The sequence below is a fragment of the Glossina fuscipes genome, unplaced genomic scaffold (genome assembly GCF_014805625.2).
Source record: "Glossina fuscipes isolate IAEA_lab_2018 unplaced genomic scaffold, Yale_Gfus_2 147, whole genome shotgun sequence".
Taxonomy (NCBI): domain Eukaryota; kingdom Metazoa; phylum Arthropoda; class Insecta; order Diptera; family Glossinidae; genus Glossina; species Glossina fuscipes.
The window spans coordinates 3,685,564-3,707,665 of record NW_023998490.1 but is presented as its reverse complement, the minus strand read 5'-3'; the positions used below and the strand labels follow the sequence as shown (position 1 = coordinate 3,707,665).

Sequence of the window (22,102 nt, the reverse complement as noted above, 5' to 3'; positions counted from 1 at the left end):
TTTTATACTTGCATAATTTCTTTAAAAAAAAACTTTTTAATGTTTTTGTGGGACGAATGTAGGAGAATTGAATAAAAAATTTTAAATAAATTTCAAAAATTTGCATATATAGAAAATGTTTCATAATAATTTTTAAGAAATTATGGTTAATTTTCGTTCTTTTTGCGCAGTTGTTGTTGTGTAGTGAATATTAAGTATAAATTTAACAAGGTACCTTTAGAAGATGTGAAAAAACGAAAAACCAAAAAAAAAAAATTTTCATTTTTATTTAAGCGTAAAATATCGGCTTCTATGTAAGCATGTATGTTAACGCGTGTGTTTATGTGATAAATAAAAAATATATAACGAAATTTGTTATAGGTTCTCCCCAATGTGTTCCATAGTATTGGTGATTGTATTAAATTGTAAGCATCGTCAAATTCACTTGAATGCCCTCCTGAACATTAGAGTGGTCTTCGTAGCGTACTTACATTTAAGGAACATGATGTCTTTACAGCAGTAGTAAAAACATATGGGTCGAATTGATGTTTTAATTAGTTGAGAGATTTTCGCAAAGTACAACAAAGTTCTGAATTTGTTATGAGCCGTTTTCTTTTTGAAACTTCTCTTGAAAATTGTGAATGTTTTTCAAGTCAAAACCCCTTTTTTGGTAACAAAAATTGTATCATATAAGAACATTACATTTGAATATTTTTTATTTTGAAGTGTTTTTATTAAAATTTGATTAATCATTTAGAATTCAATTATTTTTAATATCGCTTCATAACGATCTACTAGATAAAATAGATAGACTTCTTGACAAGAAAGTTAAAAAAGGTTTATTAAAACAACTTGTGAGGAATTTTGAAAAAGTAAAAAATTGAAATAACTTGGAAATTGACAAATTAAAAAAAAAATAATTTGAGAATTGTAAAAAGAGTACCCGTCGTATCGTTTTCGAAATGTTGATCGTAATAATTTTCTTATGTTTAAAAATCAGAAAAGGACGTCTCCTTAGTTCACCTTCAATAAGTCACAATTTCAAAACTATTTCGTTTCCCTATTACTGTTTTTTTTACTGTTTTTTCCAGGGCGCAAATTTATTTCTAATTTTATAAAATTTTTTTTCTAAAGATTGGTTCTGATTTCCGTAATCTAGTGCACATTATTAGAAAATTCGGTTGAACACAGAAGAACAAGAAGTTTTTGTACAATTTTAGGATTTTTCGAGCATTGAAAAAAAAAGAAGTTTCGCAAGTTTGGAAAGTTTCACAAATTTACTATATTTTTTTTTTTGCAACGCTGTAACTTATTGAACATTCGAGAAGAAGGGAAAGAAGATGTACATAATAATAAATATGTACAAAAAATAAGGGGAAGAAGATGTACATAATAAAACTTTCCAATGCAGGACGTTTTCTTTGAAAATATATCATAACAATTATCATAATTTTTAGAGCATTATATGCTGAAAACATGAAAGGAAACATATGAATTCAAAAGGAGGTATGGAAGAAATATACGAACCTCCTTTTGAATTCATATGTTTTTCATAGGTTTACTCCATACCTCCTTTTGAATTGTAAACAATTTCTCCATACCTCCTTTTGAATTGTGAACAATTTCGTAAATATCTTCATGAATTTGAATTGAATATGAATTTCTTCATGGATTCAAAACTTTTTCGTATGTTTTCAAAACAAAGGGAGGTATGCTGACTTTGATTGAATCTAAACTGATAGACATAAGTGTCGTGAGAGGAAGTCACCAATTGACGCCTAATTCCCGCAAACCACTTCCCTCTTTATACCTTCGGGCTTTGTCTTGTTTTCTTGCCTTGTTTTGGGTTTTTTCATCAGACGTTCACTTGTTAGCTAATTGGGACAATTATGACGAGAAATATTAACGCAAACTCTTGTGTACCTGTAGTGATCGAAAAATGAAAATAATTTGCAGAAATTATTACCCCTTGATCAAATTATACATTTTAATGTCAGCTTCAAACAAACAAATTAGATATTTTTGCTGCCACCCTGGTTCACAACCCCTTTCACAATCACGTGTGCCCAAGAACAGTTGAGTTTAAGACAAAGGTCGCAATTTTTCAGGAATTTTAAGGACCGTTTTGGCCAACGGACGGTTTTTTGGACCCCGTTTCATAAGATATGAATAACAAGTTTATAGCATCGGACTTTGGATGGACAGGCTACAGCGCTGAATAGATTTCTATTTATAAGGCATATTTCGGTTTTACCTGGGCCGCGCAGTCAAACATTTGCTTTTGCCTAGGCCTTGTAATCAAACATATTCTTTTGCCCGCGTCATGTAGTCAAACATTTAGTTTTAGGTACGTTTTAATGTTCATTTTATGCAAAACTAGTGATAGGATCCTTTGTTTAAATTTAGGTTATATACGATTGATTCGAGCCAGTGCAATGTGGATATAAAATAATATATAATTGATGTAATATATAAGTGATGATGAGTTAATTTGATACAAAGTAAAACACAAAGAAGCATTATTAAGTGGTTGCAAGTGATTTAAAATAAAAAAATAAACGAACATGAATAAAGAAATTTTGTTAATAACCACCTTATCCTACCTACATATATAAATATATATATATAAAATATATATATATATATATATATATATATATATGCGTGTGCGGTGATGTTAATGTTTTAATTTTTGAATACCTCAGTCAATCTAAATATAAATTTTAGTTTCGTTTCGTAGTGTATACATGCTTGGGCAACATCTTGTAAATGTATTTAAATGAAAATTATGTGTACGAAAGAGTTTGCACTCTTCGTCTTTGCGTCAGATTTTTAAATAATTTATATTTATTAATAATATTTTGCTTTTAACGTGCGTGTCATTGTCATGTGTCTTCATAGAAGTGTTTGTGTGTGCGTCACCCATTTGTATAAATTGTTTTATGTTGTATTTAATAAAATTTCGGATATCAATCATTTATGGAGCAGTTAAACTTAAATCAAAATTCAACTCTAACAACAATTGAAACGAATTCTTCTTCAACATTAGCCGAAATAGTGCAACAAAATGCTGCTGTTGCCACTAATACGAATAAGTTAACGACTTTAACATCGGGTATGTGTATGTGTATATATGATTACGTTTCTAAAATTTACTCACTATTACATAACATTTCTCTCAATGCTGCTGCGCAATTGTGCGTATACATTGCGTCTTTATGCCCTCCACTGAGAATTGTCAGTCGATTGAAATAAATGCTTAGCTTTTTCTGCAAAGTTGCTACCGGGTTGCCCCATTTCGATCCTAAAAACTGAAACGGTGAGGGCAGATAATTTGATGTAGTTATTAAATGGATTTTAGATATGTCTAGTATTTATAATGGGTGGACGTACACAGTCATTGAGTAGAATGGCATATAATGAGAGTTGGGAAATTCATTTGACAAAACTTAATCTCGCAACTTTAATACGAAAGACGAATCATTTTGGGTTTGCAAAGTTTTACATTCAGTAACCGATGAGGGGATAATAATAATTATGTTTGTTTGTTATATACTGAATCAAGCATGTCAATTCTTCGTCATCATGATGAACGTAAACATTTCGCATCGATTTAACTATGGCAGCCTGTTAGTCCGTCCGTTTATCTATTTGTTCTTAGAATGCTCAAGCTCGCTCAAGCTCAAAGTGAAGATAAAATTCTGAAAAATGATGTAAAGACATGGCCGTTATTAACATAGAACCAGGCCTACATTGAGAAAAAAATTATATTTTACTATTCTAGTTTCTGAAGTTCTATTCTAATTTACTCAAATTATATTTAACTGTTTATAACAGCACAGTTGTCTGAACTTAGTCCAACAGTTGGAAAGGCTTTCTAAAATTGCATTGGAAAAATCAGAAAACATAGTTAAAATACAGGAATAACATGTTAACATGTAAGCAGTAACAAATGTCGTTCTAAATCCTTATAAGCGGGTTAGAAGGGCTCGTTTCAAAACTGCCATCGATCCATCAAATGGCATTTCTATATTTAATAAAATATTATAAAGGATAATCAGTCAAAAATTTGCCTCGAGTAAATTTCGAAATAATCAAATATACAAATTGTCCTACGAATAAGTTATGACGGGAAACTCATCCTTTAGCAAACACTTTTGGGAACAGTTTTTATATCCTTTCTGTTCTACTGACAGCAATTATGATAAAATGTATCCGCCATATATACGCATACATGAGTATGAATACATGCATATTTACGCATATATAGGGCCCATTGGATTTTGTAATTAAACTAATTTTAAAATGTTGTGCCATTAAATTGTAAAAATATTTTCATTTATATATAAAGAGATGTATGTAGCGCCTATGTTTTCTATTTCTGGGTTTAAAAAAAAGCAAATCCGTTTTTTTTTTTTTTTCTTAGTAAAAAGTTCATTGCACTCTAGAATTATATAGGTTTCTTTCCTATGTTGCTCTGTTCTATTTTGTGTGCGTATGTGTCAAAGATGTTTTCTGATGCTATTATTATCATAATTGTGCCAGGAGACGCATGCTTTAGCTTCAACTTCAACTAAATGGTTGCACCGTTTTCTGGTCATTGAAAATCCAGGAAACAGTTAAGCAAATGGTAAAAAAGGATGATGAAGAGCATAGAGATGACACCAGAATGTTTTAAAGACTACTAATAACTTACGATAAATATTTGGGAGAATCTAATAAGTTATTGCAGAAGAAACTTCAAAGCAATCAGCAGACATATCCGTGCCAATTAACATAAAAGCTTAATCATCTTTTAACACGATAGATAAATTCTAAGACAATTCGTGCAAAAAAATTCGTGAAAAAAAGGCTACATTGGAAAATCGTAGATTATTTCCAGTCCTAAGAAACCGAATGAAAGTACAATAAACAATAGTAAGAAATTCTGCTTAAAGTTCACTCAAGAATTTATTTCGCGCTTGCACATTTTATTTCACTTAATATATTATAAGAATTAGATGATAGTTTGAAAAACGAAACTAAATCGGGTAAAAAATAAATGACATTTTTACTCTATACATAAATCCGGTAATCCTACTCATACACGCATATAATCGAACTGAAATGTGAAAACTATAACGTGAAGTTACAATGTATATTTGTGTGGATTGAGAATGAAAAAGTTCATCGAAATATTAAAAAAAAAAAAAAATTTCAGAAAAATTCAACAAAAAAATTCGACAAAAAGATTCATAGAATATTGAAAATCGTGTTAAAGCAACAATTCGTGTAAAAAGAGCATTAGAAGAATACTACCTCCATATTAGTTGTAATTCTCATTTATTCTCATTTTCTGTAACGTGCACCTATTCCTAATAAATGTTAGACTATAACTTATGTTTGTCTGGGCGAGGAGCTGTTCGTATGTTCGTTGACGAATAAATCTTAATTAACTAAGTTGGGAGAAGCCAACGCAAATATTTCAGAAAAAAATTTTTTTATTAGCCTAACAGATGCTTCACACCTTGTAGAAGGTGTGAAAGAAATGTATTATCAGAAAGAAGTTTTTTTTCTTGCAAACACGAGCTTTTCCATAAGCGCATCGAAAAGGCTTTTTAAATGAATGCTTGTTCTCAAGCTACTATGTAACGTACTATGTGAGGTAATGTCTTATCTGCTGGTTTTTAACTTGCATCTTCAAAAGCCGTCAGCGCTTCTGCCGAGAAATTACGAGTTTGGGATAAATGTCTTGGTTTTCGGGTGTAGAATTATATTCCTTTTTGTCTTTTTTTCTGTCATTTCGCATAAATAAATAAATTGTACTACCTGCGATTCTATCTTTGGAGGCAGGTTTTTCGAGCCAAAAATCGGGGGGGAAAGAAAATCAGAAAGAATATTTGGCCATCCAAGAGCATTTTTATGCACAAAAATGACAAAAAGTTTATCGTAATCACAAAATTGTCTTTAATATATTTCCAAATTTTAAAGGCGCTTTTCTCGAAACACGGCTTTTTAAAATGATAAGTAGCACAACTCCAACAATTTCCGTTTTATTTGACAAATATTGTTAACCTAACATTCGAAAGGACAAGGAAGAGCATCATAATCGAGAAAGGCCGATCATTCGATAAACGACACCACGTCATGTAGTACAGTCATTCACTCGTATTGGTAATAATACGCCATTGATCTCATGCAAAGGCAAACTGCTCAAGAAAGCCCGCATATTGTAGGGCGCCCAAAACATGACATGACGTGATCCAAATTAAGCGAACTTAATTTACTTCTTAAAAATGTTATTATTTTTCAGTTTGTGTTACAAAAAACTGGAACTTAGGCTTTCTTTACATAAAAGGGCTTGCTTTTCGTCATAACCCCTGTATAAGCTGCTGTCGTGAAAATAGACCTATGTAACCCAAATTCTTTATCGTTAATTTTTTGGCTGTTCCGGACTGGTTTCCATCATAGAATATTAAAAATTAAATTTTTTTTGTGAAATTTTATGCGGAGTGGGGTCCAACAATTAAACTCCATACTTGGTCTGTTTCATTTTTATGTCAAGTTACCATTGTGAATAAATTGTCATCATAAAATATAAAGATATATAAAGAAATATAAAGATAATCGGAGCTTTTTGGGATATAAGGGTTTACATTTACGTAAGCGGATGGTTATATGCCGTAGTATGCAAGATAGAGACCCCCGTGGTCCAAATTCGGTAAGATTGATTTATTTGCCAATCAACTATAGGGAGCCGATTTTCACCATTCGATTCTCCTCGAAACTGCTATATAGGAGCGGGTTTAAAAAGTTGTCCCAGCCGAACCAAATTTTTCACACCATTTCAAAGCTTCTAAATGATATTTTGAAAATTGAAATCTTTTTCCAATAGCGACTTTTCAAAATCAGGCGCTATATGTGGAGTAATCAAGAAAGGGAACGGATCCCAACAATTTTTAGTAACGTTCGTCCTTGGGTCAAAGCACGTAAGAGTGCCATATTTCATCAAAACTTTTCGAAAATTGCGGTCTGCAGTTTAAATACAAAAATACGTGGACAGACATCAGACGGAGAGACGTATAGGCGGACCGACAAGTCTAGAGATATTGTCTGAATCGATCGATATAACAAAAGGCTCTTTTGGGTGTTATATTCGTCCGTACAATCTAAATATAGTCTGTGCTACAAGCGGTGTATGGTATAAACAGTACATTAAGGTTTTCCAGATGTGTGCCCAAAGCAACCAGAACGATTTGAGATAGATCCACTTTTTTTCATATCGACTTGTCCGTCCGTCAGTCCGTTTTGTTCTCTTTGTGTTCGACCGCAAATGTTTTACCGAGATGTTTTAATGAAATTTAGTAGGCTGCGCGTATTTTGGTCAAAAAATTGAGGGTATTGAAAATGGTTTCTGATCGGGCAATGTGCAAATAACTGCATTAGAGGGCATTTAACGATTTTAATTATAATTTTTACTTGTTTTATTCCTAAAGTAATAATCATATTATTTGTCTGAAAGTTTGCCCTTTTCAATCAAACATTCGCTAATCAGACAATATTTTTAAAAAATCTCACATGTTTTCCTTGCCACACGCATCAATATTACATGTATTTTTTTTTTTTTTTTTTTTGTGTTAAAATCAAATTTTAATCAGTCACAGTGCTTGCCCTTAATTTAAAAATGCTTCAAGAGATTGACTCCGGCATATACTATCATTTTCTACTATTTTTCAAAATTAAGTTTCTTTTATAACATCCTCGAATATTATTACCGTACCACTTTTTCTTCCATCTCAAAACAATTGTCAAAGATTCTTTTTTTAAGCTGTTGCGGAAGCTTACTCCCTCAATACTTTAAATGTGTCATCCTAGCTAATTTCTTGAAGTCAACTTCAAAAAGTGAATCATTTTATTTGTTTATTGTATACTTTTATAATTCTAGGTAAATTTTACAAATATCAAAGTGAACTAAGCATGACTTTATATATTTCTTATAAAAGGCTGGTGTCAATCATGTTTCTGTCGACGAAAACATTACCGTCAAATGTTTACTCATCTGCATTTCTCATTGCATTAAATATTTAGTTTTATATACCCTCCACAAAATTATTCAGATATGTTATCATCTTCATTAAGTTAATAACAAACACACTTTTGCATATGAATCTTGAAAAAATATTGTATAAAGCGATGTGGTAATTGTGCGAACTTTTTATTCCACCTCACTATGCGCGACTATCTAATCTATCTGATTTTTGAAAGGCGGCTTTCATATTTATATATAAGGCGGCTATCTAAAAATTGTAGAAATCTTTATAAAAATCAGTCAATCAAATCAATCTACACAAATATGCTCATGATTGCTGTCTAAAGTGGTCTACTATTAAGAATAAGAGATTAAAAAATTGGAGTAGGCGTGGACTCAATATTTTTCACGCTTTACAATCTCTTTTACTGTTTTTTTCGAAACGTAATGCTGTAAATAGATTATGCTTCGTAAGCATAAGTACTTTATTCCGTTGTGGTAGCATAATAGCAGGAAGTCATTTTTGTCATAACGTTTGCAAAGCACAGAAGGAAGCATCAGAGAACTTACGAGGTATGCATATTCTTGATCTACGTCAAATTCTAAATCGCTGTCTGCCTCTCTGTTGTCTCATGGCTGCAAAAATGAAGCTATTGACTTTTTAAAAATAATTTAAACATTTTCAAGTAGACGCCTACATGCCTATGTGGCTCTACATATAGAACATAAAAATGTAATTTTTTTACTTATTTTATCTTTTCCAGAATAAGGGTAATGGGTATGAAAGATTCGGTCATGACCGAAGATGGTTTTCTTACTTGTTTATATTACGATTTTATATATATTATGGTGAAGGGGTATCAAATTTGTGCAGATGTAAGCAAAACCCAGAAACCCTGAAATAGACATACCTTTTGTTATACTAAGCGATTATGAATCATTTTTTGAATTGAATTAGGCATGTCCGTCCGCTCGTTCATATAATCACTTCGATATATTCTGATATTGATGACGTTTTTCGGCCCAAGAACGGACATTATTGAAAATGGATTGAATCGGACTATTCGTGACTATTTTTAAAAAATTATTGTATGAAAAAAATTTTGAATTTTAACATTTCGTGGCGAAAATAGAATTGGCTGAATGTAGAAAATCTAGATGGTGCGGACCCATTTTTTGAGGGTATTCTTACAAAAAACTAACGCCATAAATAGCGAAAATTTCCAATTTTAGATAGTTTATGACAAAATGTAAGAGTTTTAACGAAAAGTGAATCTTTGTTTGTCAGTAAGGTATACTTTATAATATTTTAGAACAAAGATAGATGAAGAATTGTATTAGACGAAGGGATGTAAGGTAATTGCCATTGCTTGCAAGGCCGGCTATTATCATCTTTGTTTGTTTCAAATTAAATTTTTCCCAGAATTGCCTAACTTTAGGATCTGATTGTTTTAAAATATGTTTTAAGAGTACTTACGAATAGATCGCTACTCAAACAGGCCCTGCCTCTACGTGTAACATTGCCTTCACCGAATTTACAGTATATTGCTATGGATCGCCATACTTAACAGTAGTGTTAATGTGTTTCTTAGCATTCTACCAGCATAGGTTATCAGTAATGTTGGTGGTTGGCCGCAACCAACTGCTTGACTTCTCTTATTTTTGTTCTTTTTTCTTCGTTATCGTAGATTTTCGTCGACTAAGTCCTTAGCACGGATTTCGAATAGCATTCTATAACTTTGAGCAGTCCATTTTTTCAACTTAAGTCTTACATATCGTGCACCGAGCATAAAAATCAAAGATGATACGTTGACCTGGAAGCTTAGCTTGAGATCCTACATTTTTTTCTCTATTTTGCCAGGTCAGCTCGATGTATGTTCCATTTAACGAACTCATTTATACACCTAATGTACGTGTGTAGTGAGATAGTTGGTTAATTAATGCATAAGTATAAGTAATTAATTCAGTGTTAAATCTTCTTCTTCATCATGTGTGTGTGCGTGTACGGTATGATACGATTTGCTATAAAAATACATTTTTCTTTTTTTGCAGATAATCCACAACAGCAACAGGGTCATAAATTTCCGAAAATCTCCTTTAGCGATAACTCAAGTTCAATAATACAATGCATATCGAACGATAGAGCGACATTTTTTGTTAAAATCGATTTCGAAGAGAATGAAAGCGATATAACGCCTTTAAGATTTGAATGGTAAGTGAAACAAACAAATTTTTTTAATAATAATGGTAATAATAACGATGACGATAAAATGTACACACACATTGAAGACTTAAAGCGCTTGAAATTGAAGGAAAAATTAATAAATATTTTGAAAACTCATATGATTTGAAAAAAAGCCAAAAAAAAAGAAAAAGAAAAAGAAATTAAAAAAAAAATGCAAACTATGTGAAATTAAGAATTTCTAGTATCATCGCTAGAGAGGAAGGAAAAGAAAAAAAGTTGCTGGCAGATATTGTTCAAAAAAAAATATATATATACATATATTGTTGTTTTTTTTTCTTGTCATATCGAGGAAGAGATGTCTGCGCTCATATGTTGAATGAATGTGAGTGGGAAAGTTATGCGCAATTTACTGTTCGTAAGTTTATTGCGCAAAGAGACCAATTTATTAGATATTAGAATTTAGATGAGCGCCGTCACGGTGAAATATCAAAGTACAACAGTCCAACTTTGACGACCGCCTTGCTAAGAACTAAAACCGTTACCTGTTGGGGAATTCGGTGTCTCAAGGGAAAGAAATATTGAGATGAAAGATTTTTTAATGTTTTTCGGGAAAAGTTTATTGTCCTTTTTTTCTTCTTAATTTGATTACTTACTAAAAGGAAGTGAATTTACGTTTTTATACCCATATATTGCCGAACATATGTACTTGTTCGCTTAACTATTTAGAAATAGTTGTGGTTTTGTTTTGGTTTTTGCATTGTTTACAAAGAAAAAAGAAAACAAAAGAAATTTACAACAAAATAATACGTGCTCCAATTTTGCATGCAAAAGTTGGTTTACTTGTAGATATTTATTTTTCATAACAAATTTCAAAATCCGTGTTACATAAGATACACTTTCTTTAGTGTGAAGGAAACCTAAATGGGTCCGGATAGTGAAAAAATAATTAAATTAGTTTTGCACTTTTTAAACGAGAAAATAAAATGCATTTTTGGTTTACTTGTATTCCCAAAAAAAAAAAAATAAAAAAATAAAAAAAAACTTAACGAGTGACACGTTGCTCTTAATCAAAAAGTCAAAAAGAAATAAAGTTTTTGGTCATTTATAAGAAAAGACGACAATAAAGAACAAAAAAATATTAAGAAGATCTACGAACATACAAAAGTGTGTGTGATATAAATTATATAGTTTTTTTTTTTGTTTAAATAAATAAATTCTTTACCAAAAATTTTTATAAGCCGTTATAACTTAGCGATCTTTTCGAAGCAACTAAGAAGAGAAAGAGTGAGAAGAAAAGTGAAAGAAAGCGAGATAGTGTGAAAAGAAAACATCTATGTGCGATTATTCTTTTAGCATTTTTATTTTAATAATTATTACATACATGTACATGTACACATGGTCACGAAAAGTAATGTATTAGAGGCGCGGAGCGATTATTAAACCCAGCTTTTTCTAACTCAGGAGATGTGTTTTATTCGCGTAACACCGAAACGCGAGGAAAGAGGAAAATTTAGGAAGGTAGTGCTCGCGATCTAGTGGGCAAATGCCATATCGATAATGTTATATATTATGCCTTCGCCAACTGCGCATCCAGTACACAATAGAAATAAACTCTATCGCATTTGAGATTTGAATTCGCGAACAATGATCAAAATTTAATTTTATTGCTTTGCAAAATTATTTCCGGCGTTACAGGCAACCACTTTGCTCTCATTGATTTCGTCAGCAAAAATTGCGGCATTCATTAGTCTAAAGATCTATGCAAATAAATTTAAAACTCGTTGCTTGCGAGCTGATCACATATAATTCTATGTTTTCCACAAACCAGCCAATCTTCAATCTGTGCGCAAAATTTATAGACAGCATTGAGCGCACTGGTATATCAAGCAACGTAGGCTAATTTCCAATTCTTCTTCAACAATTCCAGACTCTTTTTACAGAATAATGTACGTTCACTATGAAATTGAAATAACTTGTAGAATGAATAAGTGATAAAATAACCGTAATCCGAAGGAGTACATTTTGAGAATAATAGCAGCCGAAAAATTTGATCGAAGCTATAGAATCTACGACGACAAAACACGTTACTTTCTCTTATGACTTGTAATCGGTCAAAACGCCAGAATACAGCTGTTAGACGCTTGTACGTATTTTGATCATTTTTTCGCTTGAAAAAGGCATCTAGTGAGACAAATTCGTAGAATGGTATTTTCATTATTCATCATCAATTGTGTTTTTCATCATTCTCTACAACTTTTTCCCATTTTTCTTGCAACATGGCGGTATCATGCCGAAAGAACGATATTGGTTTGGCAATGATCGACTCATCAGCTCATTTTCGCACGTCTTCATTGTTGCGAAACCGCGTGTAGCCATGCCATCCTGTATTGGTTTGAACAAGTGGTAATCAGAAGCCGCTATGTCTGCTGATTACGTTAAGCGCGGCAGAACTTCCCATTCGTCCACTTGATCGATTGACGTCGATAGACATCTGCTTCATTTGATTTTAGCAGCTCGTAATATACTATACCATGCTGAACCCAACATATACAAGGCACAAGTTTAGGCCCATGAATATTTCGCTTCGGTGTCGATATGGATGTCTCTTCTGGACTAATCCATGACTTTTTACGCTTGGGATTGTTGTAGTAGATCCACTTTCCACTGCCTGTCGCAATACCACGCCACAGATAACTCCAAATGGCATTTTAAGTCAATTCGCGTGGTAGTCATTTTCCATCCTTTTGAATCTTTTCGATGTAAAAATCTAGAAAAAGTTGATTCATCAACTACTAAGCTGTTCAAAAATTCTTTAAGAGTTTGAGTTGCGTTTTCATCCAAGAAGTCTTGCTATTCTTTGTCTTCGATCTTTTGTGGTCATTCAAATCAAAATCATAACTTTTAAGCCATTGAAACCAAGACCGACAATCGGAATCTGAGGAATGAGCATCAGCATAAGCTACTAAAAGTGTTTGATGGTGTTCGGCAGCAGATTTGTTTAAATCAATTTACAAAAGTAATTTATGTCGAAGTTGCAATTTTGAGCTTTCCATGGTTTGCGTCTGTATACACGAAGTAACTCAGTAACACAAATGGGAATGGTATGTTGTGTAGGGAAAAGTCAGCTTTATCGAATTTAGCTTTTGTGTACATTGTAACTTTGCTTTACTTTATCTTTGCAGCCAATAGATGTCGCTGATCAAAACACCTCCAAGTACCTGTTAAATGCTCGCACAAATTGAATGACAATTGCTTATGCTCTGCAAGGTTTCATTCCCCCAAGTTCTTTTATATAAAATTTAGGGTAACAGCTTTTCAATATTGATGTGCAGAAGAAGTGAATTAAGTTAAATTTCGATCGGATAGCAACTGATCAGCAAGTCGGCTTATGGTCATGTACACACAAGCTTTGTGGACGGTCAGCATCATCCAATATCAATTAAACACCTTCTAACTTTCTGTTCATACCACAGATTGCTAAAGTAAGATCCTTCATGTTGTGGACGCCACGTACTTATTTTAGAATTAATACATTTTCAGATAGATAGTATACACTCAAAAAAAAGAAGCGAAGTTCTTCTTATTTTAAAAGACAAAGGTGGTCTCAGATTATTTTGCACTGTGGTGGTGTCTTTTAGCCGACATGCCTCATTTTCAATACCAACCTGTATGCGAGAACTTTCAATGTTTCTGACAGACACACGCACATGTTCAAATCGATTCAGAGTTTAATGTAAGTTAAGAATTTATTATGAGCAGGAACACGTGGAGGAATGGAATAGTATCTGTGAAAGTTCGACTTAAAAGCGGAAACAGCAGGCGCGGTGGAAAAGATTACTGCTGGTAGTTTAAAGCGAGTAGTGTACTTAAAATGCATTATGCATGCAATTCCAGAATAAGTGGGCGAGAGTGCTGAGAAAGCCATTTAGTTAAAAGACATAGTTGCTAGACATATGCCTTTTATTTCTGCAGAACATCTCGCCTGCATGTACGTGGGGATAAGCATAGCTCACATTACGCTTTCATCGCTCGTGAGCATTTGAATCTCTCACTGCGTGTGGTCTATGCGGTAATGTGGCAAGATTCGGAGTCTCTTACCCACATATACATATATTTGAATTTGTCTATTTGAGAAACTAGTCTGTCATAAAAGTATAAACTAAAACCCGTTTCTTTCGTTAGTGCAAACGTTACATTAACGGATTTAGAAGGGCTTGTGTACGTGATTTCGACAGAAGCCTAGAGGCAATGTTCCAGCTGTGAAAAAAGGATACGAATATGAAAATGATATCCCCTGTGCCTCTTTCCATTCATTATCCAGCTACACAATACTTCATAGACCATCAACTAATGCCTGTTTTCTTCTATAGGCAATGATTACATTCCTAATTTAGTATTTACTTTAGAAAATTCATTTAATTTATGGAAATTTTGATTAGCTAACATCAATCAGATTGAACTAGATTGACTTGTAAAGCACTTGGCGCCTTTCATTTAATTAGTCACCGTTACTCTAGACAAATAAAACATGAAATAGCAAAACGTTTCGTTTGCTTACACTCACGCACATGTGATTCGTTAGATTGAAGTTAGCTAACATTCAATGTACGTCACAATGATAGACGTGTAAATGTGAGATAAAAATATCTGATAAAGTGCGTAGACGAAAAAACGGTCTGAATTTCTTTACAGAGACTGATAATTCTCGAATGATAGAGACAGTTTGTTGACTTAACGCTTTTCTTGCGGGAATTTTTAAGGTTATAAAAATTAGGAACAATTCCATTTTTTTGGTTTTGTAAATGAACGGAATGATAATAGAAACGTTTATCTATTAACGCAAATATTTAACAAAAAGTTTCAAAGTGGTTAGCCAGATTCAAAGAGTCTTTAATTTCAAAAGTTGGACTTTTCGTTCGACATTCAGAACTTTATTACAAACAAGTGAAAGCATTATAGCGGGACTCGACCCATCATTACATACGCTAAAAGCGATTTTTCAGACAAAGGCCTTATATGGTCGAAAAGTGGTCCGGCAGAAGCTGTTTTCAATAGCTTTCGTCCTTAAGACAAACTATGTCAGCCCACTAAATTTCATCAAAATATCTCAAAAATTGCTGGCTACAGGTTGAACACAAGAAAACGAGACGGACTGGCGGGCAGATCAGCTTAGATCGGTAGATCAAAAGCTGAGTTTTGGGCAAATCTTTCTGGATGACAAATGGTGTACGATAAAAACTGGTTATACATTTGCTATTCAAAATATTCTCTATCGCTAGGCAGTGCTTTACTCTCTCTTAAAAATTATATGAATTGCATGCATAGAGAACAACCGGCCTTTTCAGCCTATTCACAATATAATCCATATTCGGACTTCGTCATAAGAACGGAAGTACCGTTTGGACAAGTAATAAATAGTTTATAGAAACCTAACACAAGGGGGAAAGAACAGAGCTCGCAATCTTTTCTTGTTATTTTCATACTGAAAGCTTGCATTATTGTTATAATACTTTTGATTGTCATCTTTATAAAAATTCTAGTTACGTAGTATTTCGCCATCGTTTGCTGTCATCTTATTTTTATAGTATTTGCCCTGATATTTTTATATTTTTGTTTGAAAATATTGTGCGGCAGTAAAATTATCCATCGCATACTCAGCGAGTTGTAAATATTTTTGATCATTTTGGAAGGCAGAGTTGATTAAGCGCAGAACTTAATATGAAACCTTATTTTTAAGGTTTTTTATTAATCTTTGCGATCAGTTAATGTTTAGAAATCCAGCTCTTACCGCAAAGTTTTTGAAACAGCCATTTTCTTCTTCTTGCGCTTATATCTAATAATGTACAAGAAAAATTTATAAATATATCAGGACGTAAACAATAAATGTGCATATGCTATATTTGCAAGGCCTTGTAAATGACGACTTCCTCAGATTCGATCCGTACCGTATATAATTTCTTTTTTATTTATTTTTTTTTTAGTTGCTGTGTAGCGTCTGTTTATTTCTACAAAATTTTATTTATGTTTTTATATTTATCATATTAAAAGAATAAGATCAAGAAAAATAAAAAAAGATACGATTAAATGCCGCACGAGTACGTCATATGCAAATATTTTTTTTAAAGACAATATTTTATGCTTTTTTTTTTATTTTTGTTAAAAAACAATGGGTAACGGTTGTTCAAAGTGTTGCAAATGTAACGATTATAAAAATTATAATGGCACTCTATCATCAACATCATCAGTATATCATAAAAGGTAAATATAATTAATAATATATTCACATCAAATATTACTTGGTAATGATTTCACATTAATTTTTCTCTTGTGGCATAAACATATGAATATAAATTTATGTGAATTTTATTATTTGAAATGTTTCTTATTTATGATTCCTAAATATTTGTCAAAGCAGTTTTTCTTTTCATTGTCGCGTTTCTTATGAACAGATGTTTGCATGTGATTTTCAAAAGTATGCATGAATGTTATAGAAGAAGACAAAAAAAAAAAGCGAGAGTATGGAAGAGAAAAAAAGTATTTGTTTATTTGCGCTTAACACATGCGATTAATGTGCGGTCAGCGTTGCGTATGAGTGATTAATTTTCGCAAGAATTTCTTAAAAAACGCCTTATGCCGTGAATCTTTGCGCTCGGGAAGAAAAAACAATTCATTGCTTTTACATAAATTAGCAAATATTAAAGTGAAAGTACTAAATAATTTAAAAAGGAAAAAAATTAATATAGCGCCACTTATTCACAAGCCTTCACTTATATGAATATCAAATTGGATATAGGAATGCATACGAGTACGCGTTTCTGAAAAGTTCAATATTTTTTAGATTAAATTCTTTAAATTTTCTAGTAAAATTCAAATACATTTAATAAATACTTGTTAAAAAGTCGTATAATTGTAATATGTATTATCTATTATTTTTTGCTTGTTAGCGGGTAGTTTGCGAAGGGCGTTGTGACCGTTGAAGATCATTTTCTGGATCGGTTTTGCTCCGTCGGTAGGCATCCGTCTTTACACATACACTGAGCGACAGTTTGTAGAAAACTTTTTTCCCAAAATTTTGGGAAAAACTGAACGCATCTTGTACGTTTCATAAAGCAACTGATTTCGGTTTGTACGTCTAGTATTAAAATTTTTCCAATTTTTTTTTTTGCTTCTTTTCTTATTTTATGTAGAGCGTCGCAGGAGTCATTTTTAATTAAATATAGAAAACAAATATAATATGAATAAACGAACGGTAGTCTTGTCATAGCAGCGCTAATAAAGGAAAAAACATAATTTAACTTTACTAGAATTAATTTTTCTGTTCAAAACTTCATTATTTTGCTTTATTTTCGTTTTAAGTATTAATATTTAAGCTTTGTTGTGCTACAAACTTTTAATTTTGGTACGAAGTTTTATACAGGGTCCAAAAAACGGCGCCTTCCTTAGAAATCCGTTCAACAAAAAAATCATGTAAAAAATAAATGCGACATATGGTAAATTTGCGGAGATGCTCCACAACTTTAAAAAATCGTGTAAGATGGAAAATATTTTGCTGCAAATATTTTCTCAAAAAACTGTGAAAAACAAGCAATATTGGACTCTATATTACGTATTTATAGAACAAAGGTCATTCATTGTTATTGCAAAATGTAAATTGAAATTAGTGTAATGTGAAAATTCAGCCATAAGTACATGCAATACATACAATGAAATTGAATGAAATTGGGAATAAATGTTAATTCGCCAACCATTCATCGCTATACGACAAGCAGCGCACACGTTTGTAACGAACTGGATGAAAAATGCTACCATCCGTAGATACGTCAAATATGTGTAGCATGACTGTCGGGTTTGATTCAAATTAACAATTTCGTTCGTTATTAACGATCAAGTAGCAGTGGAGCAAGTCACTGACACGAGTGTCGGCATAAATCGGCTGACTTCTGATCACAGCATGCAACAGCAACATCTGCTGCTTTGCTCACTTGATACGCCTATAGCTGCGAACTTATTATAGATGTGCAGGCTCCAGTGTTGAATAAACAGTCAGCTATTCGATGTCTGAATATCCGGGCGCCCATATCATTGTAATTTTCTAGCTCATTCAAGTTTGGAAGGACGACATGCTTAGAAGCTATTGGTTGCCTTTTCAGAGCCTTTAAAATAGCTTGACCGCCGAAGTGAAGTGTAAATTGGACCAAGGCATTCCCTAATTGAAATTTGGGCCGCTATCAGGCAAACAGATAGATAGACAAACAGAGAGACAGATAAGCTTAAATCAGCAGCAGAAAATGGTTCTGACTCGATGTAATTGCAAAAGGATCTATCTTAAGTATTTCTAAATGTTACATACAGCAGCATACTCAATATACGCTTTTACCACAAGTTATGTAGGTTATAATGAGACATAAAAGTAATGTATGCGCGTACATTGTAACCACAAATATAACGTTATTTGTAGACGATGGACTGTAGATACAAAAAACTTTATAGAAATGAAATAATTCATGCACCCGAAATTTTGTAGAAACAAAAAAGACAATGTGACAACAGCGTATGTTATATAGTTTTTATATAATAGAAGAGACCAAACGACGGCTACTAACAAGTCTGCACTTGCAAACCGTAAAGAATTAGGAGTTAAAAAAGAGAAAGTAAAAAGTTAATTGCGCAGTTTCTAATGGAGTTTAATGCTATAAAAAATAAAATAGTCTTCGTCTATAAGAAGTTAATCTCCTCCTTCATGTTTTACATTTAAACTGTCCACAAGGTTTGAAACCATAAGATACGGGTTAAGGATTGGAGGAAAATTTTTATATAAGAAATTGTTGCGCTGAATACAGTTAGATTTTCATGCTACATAATACCTTAAATTTCGGAGGTAATTTTTCAAGACAGTCATTTTTTACAAGCAGAGTGTTTGTTTTGCAGGAGTCGTGGCGATGTTCCTATTAAAAATTCCGATCGTTTTCGTATAACGCAGACGAGCAATGCTGTACAGTTGGCCATTGAGCATGTAACAACTGAAGATGCCGGCCATTACACGCTTTGTGCTCGTACGAAAGGTAACGATGTCATACGTAAGGATGTAGAGCTAGTTATTGAGGACAAATCGACAGGTGATGACCCGCCAATATTTTTAAGACGTTTGGTGGATTTGTCGGTTAAAGTTGGAACGCGTACCAGACTATTAGTTGAGATACGTAGTTCGACAGACGTAAAGGTAAAGGAGTCGCTGAAAATGATTGAAAAATAAAAATTCGAATTATTTTCCCCTCTTTTTTTCGTAGCTAACTTGGTATCGTAAATATCGTCGTATATGTGAAAACGATCGTGTTAAAGAAATCAACGAGGGAAGCTTTCATTATTTGGAAATAAGTCCGGTTATTCTTGAAGATGGTGGTCAATGGATGGTTCATGCTGAGAATTTAAATGGTCGTAATTCTTGCATATGCCATTTAAATATTCTCGTACCGAAGGCTTATAAAGTTCCCGAATTTATAGAGGAGTTGAAAGCTGTTTTAACACAACAGGGTACGGTGGCATTAGAATGCAAAGTGGTAGGTGTACCTACACCTCAGCTGAGATGGTTTAAGGACTCGAAAGAGATTAAGGCTGGTGATATATTTGCTTTGACAGCCAACGCGGATGATCCTACCTCTTTGGGTACATACACATGCGAGGCCGTCAACTGCATGGGCAAAACATATTCTAGTTCCAAAGTTCATGTAGTTGGACGCGGTAGTCGAGAGGATTCCTTGAAATCGGCTGATAGGTATTGTAAATAAAAATGCATTTTATTCTTTTTAAAATTATTTACTCGTTCGGCTCTCTGTCTCTTTGTTGTTTAGCTTACCTTCCGCGGGTCCGCCCCCGATATTTACAAGCGAATTGCGAGATACCAGCGTTAAAATAGGCGACACTCTCATTTTGGGATGCCAAGGTGAGTAGACTCTTTGATTGCTTTGCGCAAATTGGCAATAGGCCAAAAAAGAGTAAACAAATTCAAAATATATACCGATGGTAAGATCCACTGTATCTCTTAAAAAGCCGTTTGTTGTTAATGGCATTTCTTTTGTAAACAAACTTGAACTTATTCGAATTTTTGGAACACTCGAAACTGTGGGGCAGGTCAATAGCAACGTTAGACTGCTTACATCAAAATTAGTATCATTATGAACAAGCAATTATATTTATCCGAATTTTTCAAAGAGCAAATAAAATAAAGTGAGAGCAATGGTAGTTTTATCCTTGGTACAGAATCACCCAAACGCACACACGCATTCACATTCAGTTCTATTGCACGGATGTTTTTTGATCGATCTAGCTGATTGCAGCACCAACCTGTTTGCAAGAATATTCAGTGTGTTTGCCAGATTTAAAGCCGATATCTTAATTTTTACGAGGAGGAGAACAACGTTTACCGTATCTGAGCAGACGGACATGTTTAAATTGATGCGGATTTTGGTATTGATTAAGGATATATTATGCTTTACAGAATACCTAAAGCTTCCTGCTGGGTATTGCAAATATTTCAACAATATCACTATACCTTCAACCTTCGGTGGTAGTAATGTAACAGTTACCGTATTTTTGGGCTAAAAGACGCACCTCTTTATATAGAAGAATGGACTCAAATATTGAATGCGTACTATGGTTCGTAGGTAACACTGAAATAGTTTTTCAATAAATTGTCTCTAAATTTGGGTTTTGTGAGGTCCGACACCAATAGCTTAGAAGAAAGTAATACGAACGGTGACATCTACAAGACGAGTGATAGTGCAAGAGGGAAAATGAACTAAATATTGCTAGTACGTATTATGTTAACAATAACTAAAAATTTTGTTCCGAAAATAACATCAAAATATATTTTTCTAAAAATTAATTTATAAATTTGAAGTGCGTGTTATCGTCCGGTGCGTTTTGTAGTTCGAAAAATACGGTACGCAAATTTGCATCGTATATAACAATTACAATAAAATCGAGAACCATTAAGAATAGTTTTATTCGTACTAGAGCCAACGAGCAAAGACTCCAAAATATTTACAAATATTTTTTTAAACGTAGGCGTGGTAGTATTCGTGGTTAGTTTGTGTCTATCTCTATCTCACATCTCTATCTCTAATACCTTTTAAAGTTTTACAGCGCTGGGAGCGAATTTGTTGGCAAATCTGTAGTTGTTCCCCAATAGCAAAATTTTATGGTTTTAGATTTCATTGATAATATCGCATTCAATTTCAAAAGCACATCACCAATTAATCAAAAAATATTTAAAGCGTACAGAAAAAAATCATTTGCTGGCATTAAATAGCGTTTAACACTAAAGCTACCGACATTCCATGTATACCTATTTCTACCGTGAGCGGTCAAATGACCGCGTCAAAAAAACATATTTAAAGTAGATAGTAAACAAAATATTTTTCTGATGCTACATTAAAAATTCGTTTCCCGCTTTTCGATGTTGTATGTTTTATTTACTTTTATGCATTTTCATCACATTTTTTACAAATTACAGCATTTTGTGTTGCACATTTTCCACATACGTATTTTTTACATTTTATACAAATTTTGTTTGTTTTGTTGACTTTACAATATCTTATCTGACAAGATCTCCGTTCAGAAGAAACAGTGTTTGTGTTTATTATTGTTTTTGATGAGCATTCTTGGCTTATTTCTTTTTCTTTCTGATATTCGGTCCCAAGTTCTTCTGCCAACTGAAACAAAAACTCTTGCCTCGATATATCCTCACCCGTCGTTTCTTTATATAAAATCCAAGAGTTTATCCCGGCTAAATCTAAAATATTGAAAAAGACCTGTAAAGGCCATCTTTGAGATTTAGATGTTACACTATATTTTCTGGCCAATTGGTCGGTTACATCTACACCGAATTTTGTACTATTATAAACTCTAATTGTCTCTGGTGTACGGGTGTC

At 32.9% G+C, this 22,102-nt stretch overlaps 1 protein-coding gene across 1 annotated transcript in view; it reads left to right on the top strand.

Annotated features, from left to right (window-relative positions):
- Positions 1–2,943: 2,943 nt before the first annotated feature.
- Positions 2,944–22,102, top strand: part of LOC119641158 (muscle M-line assembly protein unc-89) — an 83,667-nt gene continuing 64,508 nt past the window's right edge. Inside the window, exons 1-5 of the mRNA XM_038039670.1 lie at positions 2,944–3,094; positions 10,040–10,199; positions 19,101–19,392; positions 19,460–19,944; positions 20,021–20,112. Coding sequence (XP_037895598.1) covers positions 2,959–3,094; positions 10,040–10,199; positions 19,101–19,392; positions 19,460–19,944; positions 20,021–20,112 — 1,165 coding nt within the window. The 5' untranslated portion in view covers positions 2,944–2,958. The remainder of the gene's footprint in view (positions 3,095–10,039; positions 10,200–19,100; positions 19,393–19,459; positions 19,945–20,020; positions 20,113–22,102) is intronic.